The 19,158-nt window shown below is 49.1% G+C and overlaps 1 protein-coding gene across 2 annotated transcripts in view; it reads left to right on the top strand.

Moving 5' to 3' along the window:
- Window positions 1-16,643, top strand: part of GRAP2 (GRB2 related adaptor protein 2) — a 65,883-nt gene extending 49,240 nt beyond the window's left edge. For both annotated transcript variants that reach the window (XM_027540725.1, XM_027540724.1), the window contains 6 exons: window positions 4,712-4,803; window positions 7,843-7,962; window positions 11,601-11,769; window positions 13,833-14,021; window positions 15,516-15,638; window positions 16,276-16,643. In XM_027540725.1, the coding sequence (XP_027396526.1) occupies window positions 4,712-4,803; window positions 7,843-7,962; window positions 11,601-11,769; window positions 13,833-14,021; window positions 15,516-15,638; window positions 16,276-16,455 (873 nt within the window). In that variant the 3' untranslated portion in view covers window positions 16,456-16,643. The remainder of the gene's footprint in view (window positions 1-4,711; window positions 4,804-7,842; window positions 7,963-11,600; window positions 11,770-13,832; window positions 14,022-15,515; window positions 15,639-16,275) is intronic.
- The last annotated feature ends 2,515 nt before the right edge of the window (window positions 16,644-19,158 follow it).

The raw sequence follows: 19,158 nt of genomic DNA, 5'->3' as shown, positions 1-19,158 counted from the left end.
CATATTTCTTGAGTTGTTACACTGTGTTTCTGCACACTCATTTAGAATTCTATCAGAAAGCCAAACCCTTCCTTCCTTTCAAATTCTATCCATTGCAGCCATAGTGGTAAAGAGGAAAAGGGATGGGGCTTGTTGGCTGAGTCTCATGGAAGGTCTGTATCATGGTGGTCAGTGGGCCCGCCTGTGGGCCTCTGCATACAACTGTCTCCTCCAGATATGGGTAGCAAGCCCCCGGAGCCTAGAAATTGGTGTTCTGTTTCTTGGGGGTTTTTTAGAAATTGTTTTCAAGGCCAGTTCTTGACTACCCCAGCAATGCACTCCTGAGTGCTCTTTCATGTTATGCCTTTAGTTCTAAAACACTAAACAGACTTTTTCATTAGAAGATACAAAAACTGTCTGATTTGCTCATCACCAGCTGCCTGCTGCAGTCTGTGAGGTCCCCAGGGTGTAGGCCCCAGCTTATTCATCTCTGTATTCCCAGCACCCAAATGCAAACAGCAGTTGCTGACTAGATGCTGATCCCAGAATGGTAAACAAGATGGCAGACATGGAACTCTAGCCACATGACTGGATCCCACTTCTCCTGTAAGAGAAACATTCCAAAAGTCAGGGGTTGAATGTTTCATGTGCGTATCACGACCTCTCCACCTGCAGCTGCACACAGCACCCGGTTACACTTCCCACTCGAACCTGCCAATCATTATTAAAAAATGTCTCTTGAGCCAGGCCATCTCTATGTGCTTCTGCAATTCATCTAACACGACCCCATTTCTTCCCCCTAAAACAGCGACCAAAGAGCCCCCAGAGTTAGTCCTACATAATTAACTTCTTCAACACTTCTGATTTCTGCTATGCCTCTAAGAGCTATAATTTCATCCAATTTTGAAATTCTTCCAGCCGTACATTTTGTCCTCTTCCCACGTCTAACTTATTCTCAGGCCACGTAACCCAGAAAATGATTCCGGGAGGCAACACTGTAAGAGTTAAGTTACAGCGAAGTTGAGGGTAAAACCTCATGGGTTTAGGCTGAACTCCTTGCGCAGGTTTGCACGATGGGGACAAGAGATAGACAAACGGAGGAGATGGAGAGATGAGAGGGACAGGAAGTACCAGCCCTGCCAACAACGGCGGGAGGAAACCACCACCACCACCCCCCAAAGACTCTTCTTTGCTGAAAATGAGATTTTTTTTAAACCCTTGCCTTTTATACATCATAAAAAGCCTATAAATTTGCCTCTTTGGGAACACAATGTCAGGCAGACCAAGTATCACGTGGTGAGGAAAATGGATGGCATTGTGGGATAATCTTTCGGTGGCTACAGGGTGTAAATGAGTATGAGCCACGATTACTAAAATTACAGCCAGTTTTGGGTCAGAGAGCTAAGTGCAAAATGTAATTCCTACTGCGATGAGCCCATTTCCAAATGGTCTCTTTTACTTCATCCCTGCTCACCTTGGTATTTGACATTTGCTCCCCAACCCACGTGTCTTCCCATGTGATGGGAGAAAGGAATTCCAGAGCCTTGAAATTTGGGGGAGATGGCACAGAGTAAAATGCCCTTGTGTTTTTTATGTGATGACGATGCCCTGGTGCCGAGTTTCCTAGTTCTTCTTTTGACCTAGATTTCCTGCTCCCCTACCCCCGCCACCCTCCTCGGCACACACATACCCGCACGTCCTTAGCGATACCAACAGTCACATTTGATGTTAGAAACTATAAAGTTTCCTTTTCTCAGCAATTCTAGAACTCAAATATGGGACACACTTTTATTTCTTCAGAACAAATGATCACATTCAAAACATACACATAGAACACTTTAAAGAACTTATCAACCCTCCGTGTCCTTCAGACCTGGAGTTCTCCTTCATAAGAATATCACGTTGGACAGAATTATATTTAAAAACACAGCCTGTACTCTCTGGAGGACGTCCAAGGATGAGGGAGCATTTGATCCTTGCATCAGCTCCGTGAAGGGGCTGCCAGTTATTATTGCCCCCATTTTGCAGATGATAATTGACTCGCCTGAGGTCAGACATCTAGGGAACCAAGGACCCAAGGACCAAGGGCTTCTTCCAAACTCAGGAGTGGTATTAGAACTAGGTCATCACTGCTTCTCAATTCCATTGCTCTCTTCAATTCTCTTCTCGTCTCTGGGAGGCAGAAACCAGAGGCTTCAAGTCCACCCACTTTTTTGGATGACTCTGAAATCCAGCTCCAGCCCTCACCTCACTGCTGAACCCAGACACACATCTCCAGTGCTCCCTGAGCTTTCCTTCTCTGAGGGTCCCAGGGGCAACTTGATTCACCCGCAGGCGATCTGAGGTCCAAGAGCTTTCCCTCAGACCTGTTCCTCCTCCTGTCTTTTCTATTTTGGTAAAAGCATCACCACCCACTCAGTCTCCCAAGCCAGAAATCCAGAGCCATCCCAGAATCCCCTTCTCCCTCAGCTCCTCGAACAGTCACGAAATCCTGCCCGTTTGTGCTTCCTGATTCCTTTGAAATCTGTCCTCACTTCCACCTAGCCCAGATCTCCTTCGTCTATGCCTGGATGGCTACGCTCCTCTTCCTACACTCTCTCCCCTGACTTCACCCCCACAGTCCATCTTCAAGTTGTGATACCCCACGCTTTTCTTAACACTGATTCTCACTGTGCTGTTTCCCTGATGAAAATCCTTTGATGGCTCTCCGTACATTTCAAGATAGAAATCCAGACTTTTGAATGTGGGCTACAAGGCCCTGTAGCCCTGGTTTCCCCTCTCTCTACTCCTGGGGTCACAATCTAAACTTCCGCCAGATTGAGGAGTTCTGTCCCAAGAGCGCACCTCACTTCCCCACGCCCCAGAAGTACTTATTTTGTCATCAGACTTTGCCTAGTAACTCACCTGGGCAACCCAGGTGGTCCCTGCTCCGAGTAAGCTTTCCTATCCATCTTCTTCTTTCCTCTTTATCATTTCTCTTCCATCAGTTAAGACGTTTTCAGCTATGAGAAACAAACTTAAAATGGCCTCAGATCAGTTCAGGTCAGTCGCTCAGTCATGTCCGACTCTTTGCGACCCCATGAATCGCAGCACGCCAGGCCTCCCTGTCCATCACCAACTCCCGGAGTTCACTCAGACTCACGCCCATCGAGTCAGTGATGCCATCCAGCCATCTCATCCTCTGTCGTCCCTTTCTCCTCTTGCCCCCAATCCCTCCCAGCATCAGTCTTTTCCAATGAGTCAACTCTTCGCAAGAGGTGGCCAAAGTACTAGAGTTTCAGCTTTAGCATCATTCCTTCCAAGGAAATGCCAGGGCTGATCTCCTTTAGAATGGACTGGTTGGATCTCCTTGCAGTCCAAGGGACTCTCAAGAGTCTTCTCCAACACCACAGTTCAAAAGCATCAATTCTTTGGCATTCAGCTTTCTTCATAGTCCAACTCTCACATCCATACATGACCACTGGAAAAACCATAGCCTTGACTAGACGGACCTTTGTTGGCAAAGTAATGTCTCTGCTTTTCAATATGCTATCTAGGTTGTCATAAAAATGATAACAAAGATTTATAATTTCTCATACAAAGTCCAGGCGTTGGAGGACTCCTAAGCAGCTAATTCAGTAGCTCCATGACATCGTCAAGGTTCTTCCCATCTTTTTGTTCTGCCATCTTCATTTTGAATTATTGTTTGAGTCTGTGCTACATATTTTAGAAATATCAGTAGGGGAGGGTGGAGAGGAAGTCAAGTATTTGTCTTTTGATGATAGGAGGTTTTCTGAAATGACCAGAAGCCACATAGAACCAAGTCTGGAGAGTCATATAAGTAATCAAGGCAGGTGATAACATTTGGGGTTATGGTCAAGGTAAGACCTTATAGTAATGAGAAAAAACTTCTGGTTTTGCCTATGATCGCTGTCTAAAAACAAATTTAGAAGAGATATTCCGGGTATCTTGAGTTATGTCCAAATTGTGCAAACATGGAATATGAACACAAAGAGTTACTGTTTTCAAAGCTAGCCCCCACTTGATGTTTAAGTTTTAATCCGCTAGTGTAAAAAAGAACAAATTAAAATTGTAAAAGGTTCTCAGTTACCTGGCAGAGAACCACCTGCCTAGATAAGGAGCTTAAAGTGCTAAGATCTGAGACACAAATTTTCAAAACAGGAGAAGAGGGGTTCGGAGAAGCCCCTGAGCACTGAGTTTGGGAGGCCACACCAGGGTGGAGTCACATGAGGGGGTGGCCCAAGTGTACAAAAATAGCCTGGGGACAAGAGAAGCCAAACTCCAAAGATAAGCCTGCTGCTCCCCCTCCAGTGGTCCTGTGGTTTCTTTGGCGTGTGTGTGTGTGTGTGTGTGTGTGTACGCACTTAGTTGATCAGTCGTGTTTGACTCTTTGTGACCCTGTGAACTGTAGCCTGCCAGGCTTCTCTGTCTGTGGGATTCTCCAGGCAAGAATACTGGAGTGGGTTGCCGTTTCCTCCTCCAGGGGATCTTCCCGACCCAGGGATCAAACTCTTGTCTCTTATGTCTCCTGCACTGGCAGACAGATTATTTACCACTATACCACCTGGGAAGCCTTCTTTGACTTATTTTCCTCTAACTTCAAAAGCCTTTGTTCTTTTGGATTGGGTGGAATTTGGATTGGGGGGCATAGGTTCTTTGCCCTGCAGCCCATTTCTCCTGCTTCTTGGTGTCCTCCCCTCAGTGACTTCATCCTTCCTTCTCCTCCCTGTAGATCCTAAGTAACCAAGGGGAGTGGTTCAAGGCGGAGCTTGGGAGCCAAGAAGGATACGTGCCCAAGAATTTTATAGAAATCGAGTTTCCTGAGTAAGTATTTCCAGCCTGTGGAGATAGGCCTGCCCACACACACTCCCCTTACTTTTTCAGTAGCCACTAAAATTATCCGTGCATAGCCCAGACGCTGTCAAAAACGGTCGCCTCTGGAGAGGGAACCACGCAGCTGAAGGCCAGGGGTGGGAGGGAGATTTGCATTTCACGGCATTCTCTTTTGAATTTGATACCATGTGCAAGTATCGCCTATTTTAAATTTATAAACCAAAGGCATCTCTGATTGTAACCATGGCGTTTCCAAGAATTCCAGTGGGGGCGCTGTCGGCCACCCCACCTCCACAGCTGCTGCTTCAAGAGCTCTTCTCCCCTATCTCCCAACCCACCCTCCATCCCAGTTCCAGGATGACATGATGAAGCTCTTGAAACCATGAGCTTCCCGAAACCATGCTTGCACTCAGTGAGAGAGGTTGGGGAAATTCCCTCCATAAAGAGGAAACGAAAAGTTGAGATTGGGTCATGTGCGTCTCAAGAATTGACCACAAGGGTTAGATAGAAATCTAATCTTGTCTGAGAGTCAGGGTCTAGCCGAAGAGCAAAGGTTTGTTAGAAAACCAAAGCGGTGTTGGTGACTCTGGTGAGGTGCAAACGTACCACTCACAGAGAATCAGCACTGACCACTGAACCAGCAGAATGACCACCGACCTCAGCCAGGGGGCCCTTGAGGCTGCCCTGTCCCCTTCTAGGTGAGCAAGGAACACCTGCAGCTCCTCCACCCACCCCCGGCCACACACACTCTCAGCCGACCGCCTGGCTTCCAGGACAGCGGAGGCCCCCAGAAAAGCCCGTCTATGCCACCCGTCCTGACTCACTGCCTCCACCCACATCCCGCAACTGCTCAGACACTGCCTTTCCTGCAGTTGTTTGGAAAGAACCGTCTGTGCTTTGAGCAGAAGTCCTCCCCTCTCTCCCACATCAGCTTTCCTGCCTCTCTGCTGGCTCATACCCGGCGGCAAACAAAGATCCTGCGATTTTCCCCGGCTTACCAAAAAAACCAAACATGAAACCAGACAACAAAACCCTTAATCCCAAATCCCCTTCCCGCTACAACTCCACTTCTTCCAAAGAATCATTATATTCGCCGCCTCTAATTCCTCTCCTCCTGTTCTCCCTGGAAGCCCCATGACTCCTTGGAAACCTTTTTATCAAGGTCCCAGTGAACTGCGGGTCCCAGTGGTCAACTGTCGGCCATCATCTCAGCACCGTCACATTCCTCACTGGGCTTCAGGGACATTCTTCCTCCTGGATCTCCTCCCACCTCCCTGGCTTCTCCTTCCCCGTCTCCTTTGCTGTTTCCTCCTCCCCTCCCCCATCTCCTTTGGGGTTAGAACGCCGCCCTCCCCACCACCACATTTTAAGTGACTGCCCCCTCCCCACCTCTGCTCTGTGTTCATTTTCCCCATAGCATCACATCAGCTGACTCCATATTCTAATTACTTCATTGTTTATGATATGTCTGCCCCACTAGAATGTGAGTTCCATGAGGGTGCTTGTCTGTTCTGCTCACCACTACGTTCACTACAGCCTCAGAAGAGGGCCCGGCTCACAGTACATGTTTAATAAAAGCTGTTCAGTCAATGAATAGCTTTGGAACCGATGTGTAATATGAAACTCTGGCACTCATTTCACAAGTAGCGTGTGGACATTTTTGTAAGTCTTGAAAGAAGTCACTTCTTTCAAGTGACTTCAACAAACCCAGATAGAGGACAAGGGTGTATTTTCTAAACAGTTCCCTCTCTGGTTGCTCCCTCTTTCAAGAGACTTCCTCTGAGGAAGGCTGCTGTGGAGGGGGGTCCCATTCTTTTCCCCTCCCCATTATATTGCTGTGGTGGCCACTCGTCAGTCCCGTAGGTTCGTATGGCACCTACTCCAGCAGGATCTCCAGGCAGATGACAGTCAGAAACCCTGTTTCTGGCCCCTCAGATCCTGACCAACTTTCCGCTGCAGTCCTAGGTCTGGAAAAAGGATAATCCTCCCACCACCTCTGTCGGTTCAGTTCCTAAGTTCCGAAGGGCACAAGGGAAGGGCTCACAGAGACCTGTTGGACGCTCACCTTAAAGGGACACGCATGCTCGCCTTCCGGGGGCAGTGATTAGGTAGCTATGCTGCAGCAAAGGGACACCGCCCCCACCCCACCCTTGGCCACCGATGAACTGCGAACACTTGCTCTGCTCCGAGGGCGAGAGAGGTTCCTGGCCTCCTGCCCTGCGGCTGGAGCCACTGTTTGTCTTGCCTGTGTGCAAGTGCTCAGCCTTTTTCACATTCACTGCACCGCCTGTAGCAACACTTCCAAAGGCTGCCACCCTGACTGCTAACCTGAAAGAGCAGTTTCTCCTTGGTTCCTTCTTTCCACAGCAAAGGTTATTTTCCAGCAGGGTTTCTTAGAGAGGGCCCGGGAGCTGGCCGGGTAGAAGCCTCTCTCTGGCTACCGCCAGCCTTGTTCACTTCCAAGCATGCATGGGGACCTCCCTGGGTGCCCCACAGCGTCTGCCAGGGACAAGGCATAGCCACTCCTGCCCCACGCCACCCAGAGACCCTTGGTTATGACCCTTCTTCCCAGCCACCAAGGTCTCAGCCTGAAGCCAGCACCCAAGGGCCCTGCCCATCCCAGCGTGAAGGGGTCCCTGTCCTCCCAATGCACCCTCTGCTCCTGCAGTCCCTTTCTGGAGATGTCCCTCTCACAGCCACTGGCAGGTGGCCGCTGCTGCAGTGAGTCCCTCCCACACTCTCCCGTTTTGTGCAGTGGCACATTTCCATGACTCAGGATTTCCAAGCAGGCAGGAGAGAGACTTCTCCTGGGGGGACAGGGCAGGAGGTACCTCAAGGGGACATTCACTTGCCTCGCCTGGAAACTACTAGAGCGTTTGTTTGGTCTCAAAAGTGCCTGGCCCCTCTTGGAGTCTCTCCTCAACCCTTCTCCCTGTGGGTCATCTCTCCCTGACTTCCTTCCCTCCCTATTCCCAAACCCCATCAGTCTGGCATCTCACCAAGATCCTCTGTTTTTATCTCACCTGATAGGTGGTTTCACGAAGGCCTCTCACGACACCAGGCAGAGAGCTTGCTGATGGGCAAGGAGCTTGGTTGCTTCATCATCCGGGCCAGCCAGAGCTCCCCTGGGGACTTCTCCATATCCGTCAGGTACTGGCCAATCCTGACTCCGCCCTGACCTACTAAAGCACTAAAACGACAAGGTGACCTCTTAAACATGACCTATCCCTCAGGAGCATGGTGGCAAGGGGCCTGGGCACAACGTATCAATACATTCACCTGCCTCCCCTTCCAGCCCCGGTGCTTCTGGAAAGACAGGATTTTTATCAACCTCACCTCTGTGTGTTTCACAGCACCATGTAAACCCAACAGGTACTGGGTGAGTGTCTGCGGAAGGGGAATGGGAAGGGAGAAGGAACAGAATTTCCAGAGGTCCACATCCATCTTGGAGTTGCAATCTTTTTTTTTTTTTTTGATTAATTATTTTTGTTTGGGCTGGGTCTCCGTTGCTGCACTTTCTCTAGCTACAGTGAGCAGGGGCTCCTCTTCTTCACGATGCATTGCAGGGGCTTCCCTTGTGGAGCGCAGGCTCTAGGTGCTGGGCTCAGGAGCCATGGCTCACGGGCTCAGTTGCTCTGCAGCATGTGGAGTCTTCCCAGACAAGGGATCAAACTCATGTGCCCTATGTTAGCAGGTGGATTCTTATCTACTCTACCACCAGGGAAGTCCAGGGTTGCAATCTTAGCATTTTCTTTTACTACCAATGCATGTCTGAAGAAGGGCAGAGAAAAATCAAAACCCCCAGGCACCGCCATAGGACACATCCGTAGTCGTAGGTGGCTGCACAGAAAGAAAGCCTACCTCCACCCTCTGTAATGCTGTGAAACTGACAGGGACAGAGCAGAGCCCAGGAGGCCTGGGATGGGGGCACTCTGACAGCAAAGTCTCGCCAGTGTGCGGCACCCCACCCCTCGGGAGGAAATGACTCAGTTTAACATGACATAGCCCCACACAGAGAAGCCCCAAGTCTGAACAGACCGCGTGTGGTCAGCGTGCTGGAGATGGCGAGTCACACATCAGACTTGGTGACCACATGTGAAAGTGCAAGGATGGCAATAGCAGCACAGGGAGTGGTGCGACAACCTGTGCGGTGAAACCTCACTGGCAAGTTACCTGACCGGAAGTGCTGTCTGGATTCTGCAATGTGACTTGAAAGGCATGCATCTTTAAGTTCCTAAATCCAATCTCGGGTAATAAACGGAGGCCACATCACTATTTAGAAAGTGCGGTACTTTAAAGATAAGTACTTTAAGGAATAAGTAGGAAGGACTTAAAAAAAATGGCTTAAGGGGACTTCTCTGGTGGTCCGGGGTCTAAGGCTCCATGCCACCAAGGCAGAGGGCTCAGGTTCATTCCCTGATCAGGGAACTAGAGCCCACATCCCACAACTAAAGATCTCATATGCTGCAACAAAGGCCTGGTGCAACCGAGGAAATAAATTTAAAAATAATAATAATAATGGGTCAAGCATTTGTATGCATTTGTGTCCCCAGCAGGCTCAAGAATAGCTTGGTCTCTTAAGCATTGCCCTTGCAAGCTGACTCAAACTCTTAATTTCCCTTAACTAAAGCTTTCTTTTTTATAGCTTGGATGATGGTAAATTTTAGCTCAGGCCAGTATTAATGTATCACCAACTCTAAACTTGTTAGGTCTTAATTCATGAACTTTTTCTCTATTAATAAATCTTACAACTCAAACCTGTTTCTTCAGGGCCACAGTTAGAGGCAACACCAAGCAACTTGTTAGATTGAAAGGCATCTCTTGGTGCCCTTGGTTTGCATGTTGAGGCTGGCTTTTTCAGTGAGGAATTAGGGTTTATCATTCCTTGATTAAATTGAATTCTACAAAAAACGATCGGCTTTGATGTCTGCCATGATCTTCCCTGCCACTGAGGCTATGCAAGCTCTTGTGATGGTGATTATTACGGTCATCAGTTTTACCTCTTCTGCAGAAATGTAGTCTAATATATTCCAAAGCAAAATCACTAATGTATTTATACATCTGCTTTCTGTCCTGGCACAGATAATTAAAAGCTAATTGTAATTATCTATCACTTAGGATTAGTTGAGGGTCTGAAACACTAGACTGAGACTCTGGAGCCCTGAGTTACACCCTTTTCTCTGCCCTTCTCAGACCTCAGGACAGTGGTCCAGCCCCTCTCTCTCCGTTGGCCAGATGACCAACCACAGTCCTGACATGCACCCTGTCAGTACATGGGAGTTAAAGAGTTAATGTTCCTCATTCCCAGTTCTTTGACTAAGAGATGGTGGATGAATAATCGTGTCACAAGAATATTCCCTCCTCCTCACCCAGATGTGGGGAGTGATGACTGTGAGTCGAGCCGTGTGGTGCTGGAGTAAAGAAAGCATATATGAGTGACTGAAGCCAAAAGGGGAAGGGCAAGCAAGGATTGATTGCCAAGTGTCGGCTATGACCCCAAGGTAGTTAGGCAGAGGTCACTGCATAGGTTTGCCTGCTCTGAGCAGTGCCCTGAAAATAAGATGAGGAGGAAGATCAAAACGCCTATCCCCTCTGAACACAGACCTCTAAATCCACCCCTTAGAAAGAATTATCTTTACTCTCCAACAGTCTAAATTTTTTACCTTTCTGCTGGGTCATGCAATTGATAGCAATAACATCAGTTTATTTTTAGATATAAATGTGTGTCCATTTGACCAAGAAAACTTGACATCCAAACAAGAATGACTTAGTGGTGGAAAATGTCTGGGGCTGTTAGTAAAGGCCCAGTCTCCTCTTTCAGTGAATAAAATCTGAATTCTCCACCCCTGGTACAAACATGCTCTATCGCTTCTGAGTTCAGCTGGTGTCAAAAGTGCTGATATAAAAGAAGTTAACATGAGAAAAAAATTAGCGCATGTGCTTGGTGTGACAGTCCCAGCTCACTAGACTGGAATTAGAGAACCAGGGTCCTTGCCTCAACTCTGCCCTTAACAGTGACCTTGATCAAGCCCCTCCACCTCTGAGCCTCAGCACATTTTTTCCCCCAACAACTCAAACTACTTTGTAACCTTATTTATGCAAAACAAGACCAACCAAGAGATCCCAGCTATGTAGAGAACAAAGTGTGACAGATTTCTCAGGGTAGTTTTTGAACTTAAAGGAGCTGGTTTGGACTACTTCTGTTAACTGAAAGACAAGAAGGGCTTGAAAAACTCCTCCCCTCTGAGTCTTGGCAGAGTTCTTAGCCTGGTAAGGTCTCAGGCGTCGCCATGCTTCAAATAAACATTGTGAAAAAAGTCCTCAACCTTGTAGTCTTTAAAGCACTTGGAATATTTTTTTCTTGTAAAAGGGCGATTCCAGTATCAGAAGAAAGATTGCTTTCTGCTCATGTAAAAAAGAACAAAAAACCCCAGAAACCCTTCTCTCAGGAGCTCCCTGGTGGTCCAGTGGTTAGGGCTTGGTGCTTTCACTGCAGTGGACTGAGGTTCAATCCCCAGTAGAGGAACAAAGATCCTGCAAGCCTCGTGGCAAAAAAAAAAAAAAAAAAAAAAAAATCCCCTCTAGCTCAGCTTGAGTCCTAAGCCGCCTCTCCCAGAAATCACCCCTAGAGTTTGACTAGGCCAGCCCACCTGCCCAGGGATGGGCCGGCCACCCACACCTCTGCTTCCTGCCCAAACAGAACTCCAGCATCCCTGGATGCAGTCGGGCCTGGAGGCAGAGACATGCTCACCACGTGATACATGATTTGGATTTGTCTTGCTCTTTAGGCATGAGGACGACGTTCAGCACTTCAAAGTCATGAGAGACAACAAGGGTAATTACTTCCTATGGACAGAGAAGTTTCCATCTCTCAACAAGCTGGTGGACTACTACAGGAAGAATTCCATCTCCAAACAGAAGCAGATCTTTCTGAGGGATAGGACCCGGGAGGAACAGGTATGCTGCTGGCCCCCATCACCCCCAATCCAGAGATTCTGGGCGGTTTGGGTCCCTATGTGAACCCCTAAAACCATGCATTTGATGGGCAGGTCCCTGCATATTCTGAAAAGCAGAGATCTCAGTTTAAATCCTAGCTTAACACTTTCTAGGTATGTGACTTTGAAAAGTTCTTTAATTCTCAGTTTGTTCATCCACAAAATTGGGATAATAGTGACAGCTACTTCATAGGATGGTTCTGAAGGTTAGAGAATGATATAGTCCATCCCTTACTTCATTCCTAATCACGCCCCAAGCACTCAGTATACATGGGCTCTTGTTATAGACACTGTTGTTTCATTATTCACAGACATTACCGTATCACAGTTTTCAGCCTAGCTCAGGAGCTACCCAAGGATGAAGTAACTTGGAGGAAGCCGTAGGGCTACACATGGGGATATTAGAACCTCGAGTCCAGGACTAATGCAGCAAGTAGAGCTTTGTGACAGGATTTGGGGGTGTGGAGGGTAGAAGCAGGGGGCACTGGAGGAGAAAACTGGAGGTGGAATTCTTGCTCTTGGAACAGTTTGGAACATGAAGTATTGTCTTAATAGAAAATACTTCCAGGGACTTCCGTGGCAGTCCAGTGGTTAAGAATTCACCTTCTAGTGCAGGAGGTGTGGGTTCTATCCCTGGGCAGGGAACTAAGATCTCACGTGCCTTGGGGCCAAAAAGTCAAAACATAAAAAGAAGCAATGTTGCAATAAATCCAACAAAGATGTTAAAAATGGTCCCGCATCAAAAAATCTTTTAAAAAATGCATCTCCAACGGACCTGGCTTTAAAAACTGATTTCATTGCTAACTATCCTGATTACCCAGTCAAGTGAAGAAAACTTTCTGAGCATCAGTTTTTCTCATCTGTAGAATGGAGAGAATATAATGCCTTCTTCATTGAACTGTGGTGAGGATAAGTGAGATATAATCATAGCACTCACCACAGACTCTGGTCCCCAGATGGCACTAAGGAAATGTTAATTTGATTCCAAAAGTAAATTCACACATACACGCAATCTATAAAATATATTTCAAAGGAAATATCATGGTTATAGGAGACGGGTATTATAGGAACCAGCACTGAGTGGAAGAGTTGAAATCCCACAGACAGGTTATCTGAAAAGGCATTGAGACTTTTCAAAGCAACATGTGCTTTGGAGAAGTAAAGAAAACCATCCCTTTCAAGTAACAGGTTGACTTTAAGCCTGAGAAGTTACAATCAAAGGAGAAAAGGGTGTTCCCAAATGTACACAAAAGTTCAAAAAGGAAACAAAGGTTAATACGGACCTTGTGAATTCTTTCAACCAGGAAATGGACAGAGATACTCATTTACTAAGATGTGCATGCAGAGATGAGAGAGGAAACATAAAACTGCACTAAACTGGATTTAATGAGTTCATTTTGCCAAGTGCTTAGAACAGTGCCTGGCATATGCTAAGCCCAGGGCTCTGTGTAATTGTTTGTTAAATAAAAATAACAAGAAAGTGTCTCTGAGTCATGAGGTTGTGGTAGCATTCAGGAGAAAGGTCTTGTTTTTTTCCCTACATGCCCAGCAGCAGGCCTGGTTTCCATGGTGCTGTGAGAGCGTTGCTGTTTGGGTCTTTATCACCAGGCTATAAATGACAGTTCAAAATCATGCAAAGTCAATAGCAGAGCTTATCAGGAGGATAGGATGTCCAGCGGTGTGGCAACATGCGATAAGGAGGGGTGGCATTGTGTCAGTAAAATGGAATATTTAAGCTTGATTACACAGAAAAACAAGCCCACGAGGAAGGGACGAGATGGGTACCAGGTGGAAAGTGAATGAACCAGAGACCCAAACTCCCAAAGCAGGAGAATCTGAGAATGCACAAGCCACTGTGAAAACATGATGATCTGAACCATTGATTTTCTCTAAGCTGCTCCCACCCCCATCAGCTGTTTCTTGGAGCTGTCAGGAGCTAAGTCTGGGAACAGTTGCTGGAAGGGCTGGGTCGGGCCAGGAGAGGTGGGAGGAGGATGGATCTGTGTCATCTCTGTTCTCTCCCAGGGTCAGCGGGGCAACAGCCTGGACCGGCGGTCCCAGGGAGGCCATCCCCTGAGCGGGGCTGTGGGAGAAGAAATCCGGCCTTCGATGAACAGGAAGCCGTCGGATCACCCCCTGCTCCCTCCTTCGCAGTATCCCCCGGCCCCACTGCCGGCGCAGCAGCGGTACATGCCGCAGCATCATTTTAATCAGGTACCTGGGAAGGATAAAATGGGCACAGGGAGTGAGGAGGACCTGCTCTCCCCCCAGGCTTCAGCAGCCTTGTCCCCACTGCCACTCATCGTGTGAAAAACCCCACAATGCCGGAGACAACTGAAACAAATAAATGTTGGGGGCCAGTTGTGGCCCCAGGACCGTCTGTCAGGGGAGGAATGTCCCGGTCCAACCCTGGTCCCATCTGGACTCACTGAGCCCAGAGAAAAGATCCTGGGTCCTCAGAGGGCAGAAACATGGAAACTGCTTTTGGCAAAGACGTCTCTGTGAATTAAATGAGTCCCTGCTTAACCACATATACACACACATACACAAACACACATATACACACATGCACACATTCACACACATATACACATGCACATACACTCATACACATACATACACACATACATATACCTATACACGTGCACACATCCATACACACATACACACATATATACATACAAACACACATCTACACACACATACACATGTACATACACACGTGTGTATACATATAAACACATATACACATGCACACATCCATACACACATACAAACACACATACACACACATATACACATACACCTACACTCAAAATCACGTACATACACACACACACACACACACACCCTGAGGACTCCGTGAACAATGACTTCATTTTTCCTATCAGCACAATTCCATACCTTTTTGTGCCCCTTAACCCATCTGGCTGTCGAGATCTACAGGAAAAACGGATTAAGGCCAGAAATGGAGCCTTGCTTATTTATTTATTTATCCCCCGCCTTGTTCCAGATGGGATTTTAGGTGGCTCACTGAGATGGACAATGTAGCCAGATAACAACATCCCTAAATTGCTTAGCAGGGCACAGAAAGTCCTTCGTGAGCTGCCCCGATCTGCCTCTCCAGCCTCCTCCCCTGCTCCCTCCCCATGCAAACACATATCCCTGCATCGTTGTACTTCCTCTAGTTATCAGAACGGTTCACTGCATTTTCTCTCATGCTTTTGAGTCTATTTGCTGTCCCTTCTGCCTGAAATGCCGTTTCCTAGTCAATTCTACTCTTTAAACCGGAGTTCAAGCATCACCTGCTCTAAGAAGCCTTCCTTGATCACCAGGCCAACTCAGACAGTTCTCTCTGCTCACTCATCACAGAAATGCATACGGTTCCCCCTCTGAACTGATGTTCTCTGAAGACAGGGGCCTTCTCTTTCCAGATACACATCCCCATGCTTAAGACAGTCCTAGACACATGGTAGGTGCCTGATAAATATTCCTTGGTTGAATGAGTGAAATCTGGCATCATATTCACAACTTAAGGTCTGTTTGTCACCCTATACCCTCTCTCCCTTATCTGGGGTTTATTGTCCTCTGTAGTAAGTATTCTTGGAGCTCTGGCTGTGTCCATGGCATCAGAGCAAGGCGCTGGGGGAGCCCATGAGGGATGCTTCCAGCGGTGTGGTGATGGCTGTCCGTCATGTCTGTTTCTAGGAACGCCGTGGAGCCAGCCTGGACATAAACGATGGGCCCTGTGGCCTGGGCATGAGCACCGAAATGAATGCCGCCCTCATGCACCGGAGACACACTGACCCAGTGCAACTCCAAGTGGCTGGGGTATGTGAACAGCCCTCTCTGGGCTCAGTGGAGGAGACCGAGGGGCCAAGCAGAGAGACAGTTGGTCCTCCAGAAGAGGCCTCACACAGCACGGAGTTCACACAGAGGTGGAGGGAACCCAGCCAGTGATGGTGGGGCGAGAGTTCCCCGGCAGAGCTAATCCCAGCTGGCATCATCCAGCCTGCTGTTCTCAGTTTGGCTGTCGGGCCTTGCCCGGTTCTCATATTTCCTGGCTGCCATTCTAGCAGAGGGAGATCTGTTGCCTTTATCACTGATGAGGTTGTGCTGGCACCGAGGGCTGTTAGTCTGGGCACGCTGTGCTGTTTGTCACTTGAAGAAAATAAAGAAGACCGGCTATTGATGTAGGGAAGAGCAGCTCTCAAGGATCCCCTTGGGGCCTTGGGGGATAGGCTCAGAGGTTGCTCAGGGCTAGGCACCCAGGTCTGCTTTCAGTGGCAGCAGGGTTTGAGACCTCTCTGGAGAGCCATCCATCAGCCTTTGGGGCAGGCTGCTCATGGAGAGCTTTGTCTGGACCACAGGGCCAGCAGATTGTCTTCCGTGTGTGTGCTGGTGACTTGGAGCCCAGCTTGGCCAGCCCGGGCTCAGCAGGGCCTCTCTCTGTGTTTTCCCCCAACAGCGGGTGCGATGGGCCCGGGCGCTGTACGACTTCGAGGCCCTGGAGGACGACGAGTTGGGCTTCCGTTGCGGAGAGGTGGTTGAGGTCCTGGACAGCTCCAACCCCTCCTGGTGGACCGGCCGCCTGCACAACAAGCTGGGCCTCTTCCCTGCCAACTACGTGGCACCCATGATCCGATGAGGCCCTCTGGAGGGGATGGAGGCTTTTGTCTGAAGCTGCCTGCCTGCAAGGGATGGGGCAAGGAAGAAAAGCTTGGAACTACACACACATACATGTATATATATATGCGTGTGTATATGTTCATATGCACACGCATATATATGCCCATGTGTCCACACATTTTTAAATAGTAATTTATTGGCAAGTTAGTTGCTTACTTAGTCGATGTGAAAGGAACTCAGGTGGAGATTTATATTCATAGTTATTTTTCTACTCCCCTCAGCTGGTGTGCGGAAAGAAGGCAGCGGGGGTGTTGGGAAGCGGGAGGCAGGGAAAAGAAATCCAAACGCTTCCTGTCCTCAAGTCAGCATGGCTCCCTCCTCATCTCAGAAATGCTCGCTGAGAGGAGCTAAGCAGGTCCGCATCTGGCGCTGGACACGGAACAGCAGGGCGGGGCTTGTTCTAGTTTATCTGAACGTCCTGCTTCTCCCCCGCCCTAGGGTGGGTGTGTGGGCCCCTGACCTCCTCTCCCGCCAGGGTGGGCACTGCTGGGTGGAGGATGAAGGCACAGATCTGAGCTGGGCGCACGGAAGGGGTGCAAGGGGAGGGCTGGAGCAGCAGGGGGTCCTGGAGCCTGGGCAAGGCTGGCCCCCCTGGCCAATGCTCCCTCAAGCGAACATTCCTCAGCTAATCCTCTCGCCTGTGGCTGACGTAAAGAAGCGGAGACACTGAGAGCCAAGCACTGTTGGGAAACGGTGGGGTTTCTCACAAATCCCTCACTGGCTTTCTTGGGTGTAACCTCCATTTCCCCCTGCAACCAAGAAAGCAGCGTCTTAGCCTCTGTAAGGCGCTTGGAGAAGGCCCAGCTGAAGATGGTGGACTTTAGAACTACTGTTTCGTGGTTCCCAGGGTGTCTCTTCAGGGCTCTGTTTCTTTCCCCTCTTGGTTTTCTGTATTTTGAAGACGCTTTGCCCAGCGGCACAGAGAGACGCCCATCCCTCAAGAACGTTGTTTAGCGCCTCATGGACCGATTGGCCGTGACCCTGGGTGGCGGGGGGCTTTGAGAGAGCTTCCTGCTCCTCCGACTGTGGGCCTGCTGCTGGCACCTCCCGAGCCCACGAGCTGCACCTGAGAAGGAACCCCACTGCTGCTGTCTCTCCTTCACCTCAAAATAGACTCCTGTCTCCCAGGGCTCACCTAGGGGGGTGAAGCACAGAGCAGGCTGGCTGGGGGGCAGGGAGGGACGCTGGAGGAGGACGCCCAGGGTCTTAGCAGAGCAGGAACAAACCTGTCTGCCCCGGGCACCTAGGGGGCCAGTGTGTGTGTTGGTGGCGGGGGTCCTGAGACGTGAAGGAAAGGGCTGGGGCGGAAGGGATGGTGAGGGAACATGGGGCTGGGAGGCGAGGGGGGACAGACCTGGGGCTCTGTCCTCATCCCACCCGTCCTGCTCTGAGGAGGGACCAGGCAGCCTCCACCCAAGGCACTGAAGAAGCGTTTCTGACTCAGAAAGTCAACTGTCCATGTTAACGCAGGCTGTCTTGGACTCTGAAATCTCTCGTTCTCCTGTCGCCTTTAAAGAAAAGGGGGAAATGAAAAAACTCTGTGGTGGATCTTGGGAGGGAAGAGAAAAATAGCCCTGAGAGGTGGGGGGGGGGGGGGGGTGGGCGGGGGTGAGAGTGAGGAAGCCGGCCTTAGGAAATGAAAGTGCGGGGAGGGAGGAGGGAGTGGAGACATTTCAAAAGATCCCAGAGCAGCGTGAGAGGCTGGAGGGGTGGAGGAAGACACTGGAGTGATGGGTCAGGGGGCAGACAGGGCGCAGGCAGGAGGGACCGGGCAGAGAAGACACGGCAGGACCAAAGAACAAAGGCCAAGGAGCCCTGATAAATATTCCAGTGCTGAGCGATGTGAACAAGTTACAGTAAATAAAAGCCAAAAGTAGTGTTTGATTTTACAGTATTTACAAACCTCATGCTATAAGCGGCCTGCAGATTGGGTCCCTTTTGTCTCATGCTGTGGGAAGACCAGTCCCAGGGAAGATAGAGGAAAACAACTTGATTCTAGCCTGGGTTTTGTGCCTTGAAACACTCCTCAGGAGAGCGGTCATATTAATAAAACACAATGCCTTTGTTTTTCTGGGCTGGGTCTGGTGTCTGTGTCACATACCCCTTGGGCAGAGGGCAGGAGTCACTGACCTGGAACGGCTGACCACACAGTGTGGGTAAAGCTTTCAGAACCCCTGGATCTGGACCTTCTGTTCCACCAAAGCTTTTATTTATTTATTTTTTAATTGAAGGATAGTTGCTTTACAATATTGTGTTGGTTTCTACCAAACATCAACATGAATCAGCCATAGGGTTACCTATGTTCCCTCCCACTTGAACATCCCTCCCATCTCCTACCCCATCCCACTCCTCCAGGCCCCGGGTATGAGTTCCCTGAGTCACACAGCAAATTCCCATTGGCTATCCATTTTGGATGGTATCGCCAACTCAATGGACATGAATCTGGGCAAGCTCCAGGAGATGGTGAAGGACGGGGAAGCCAGGCGTGCTGCAGTCCATGGGGCCGCAGAGTCGGACATGACTGAGCGACTAAACAATAACAATCCATTGTACATGGCAATGCATGTGTCCATGTGACTCTCTCCATGCATCCCACCCTCTCTTTCCTCCCCGCATCCCAGCTATGTCCATAATCCGCCAGAGCTTTTAACCTCTCTGAGAT

This window comes from Bos indicus x Bos taurus, chromosome 5 (assembly GCF_003369695.1).
Source record: "Bos indicus x Bos taurus breed Angus x Brahman F1 hybrid chromosome 5, Bos_hybrid_MaternalHap_v2.0, whole genome shotgun sequence".
Lineage (NCBI taxonomy): Eukaryota > Metazoa > Chordata > Mammalia > Artiodactyla > Bovidae > Bos > Bos indicus x Bos taurus.
Note: the sequence above shows the minus strand (reverse complement) of the source record. Positions and strands in the feature narration are given on the sequence as shown.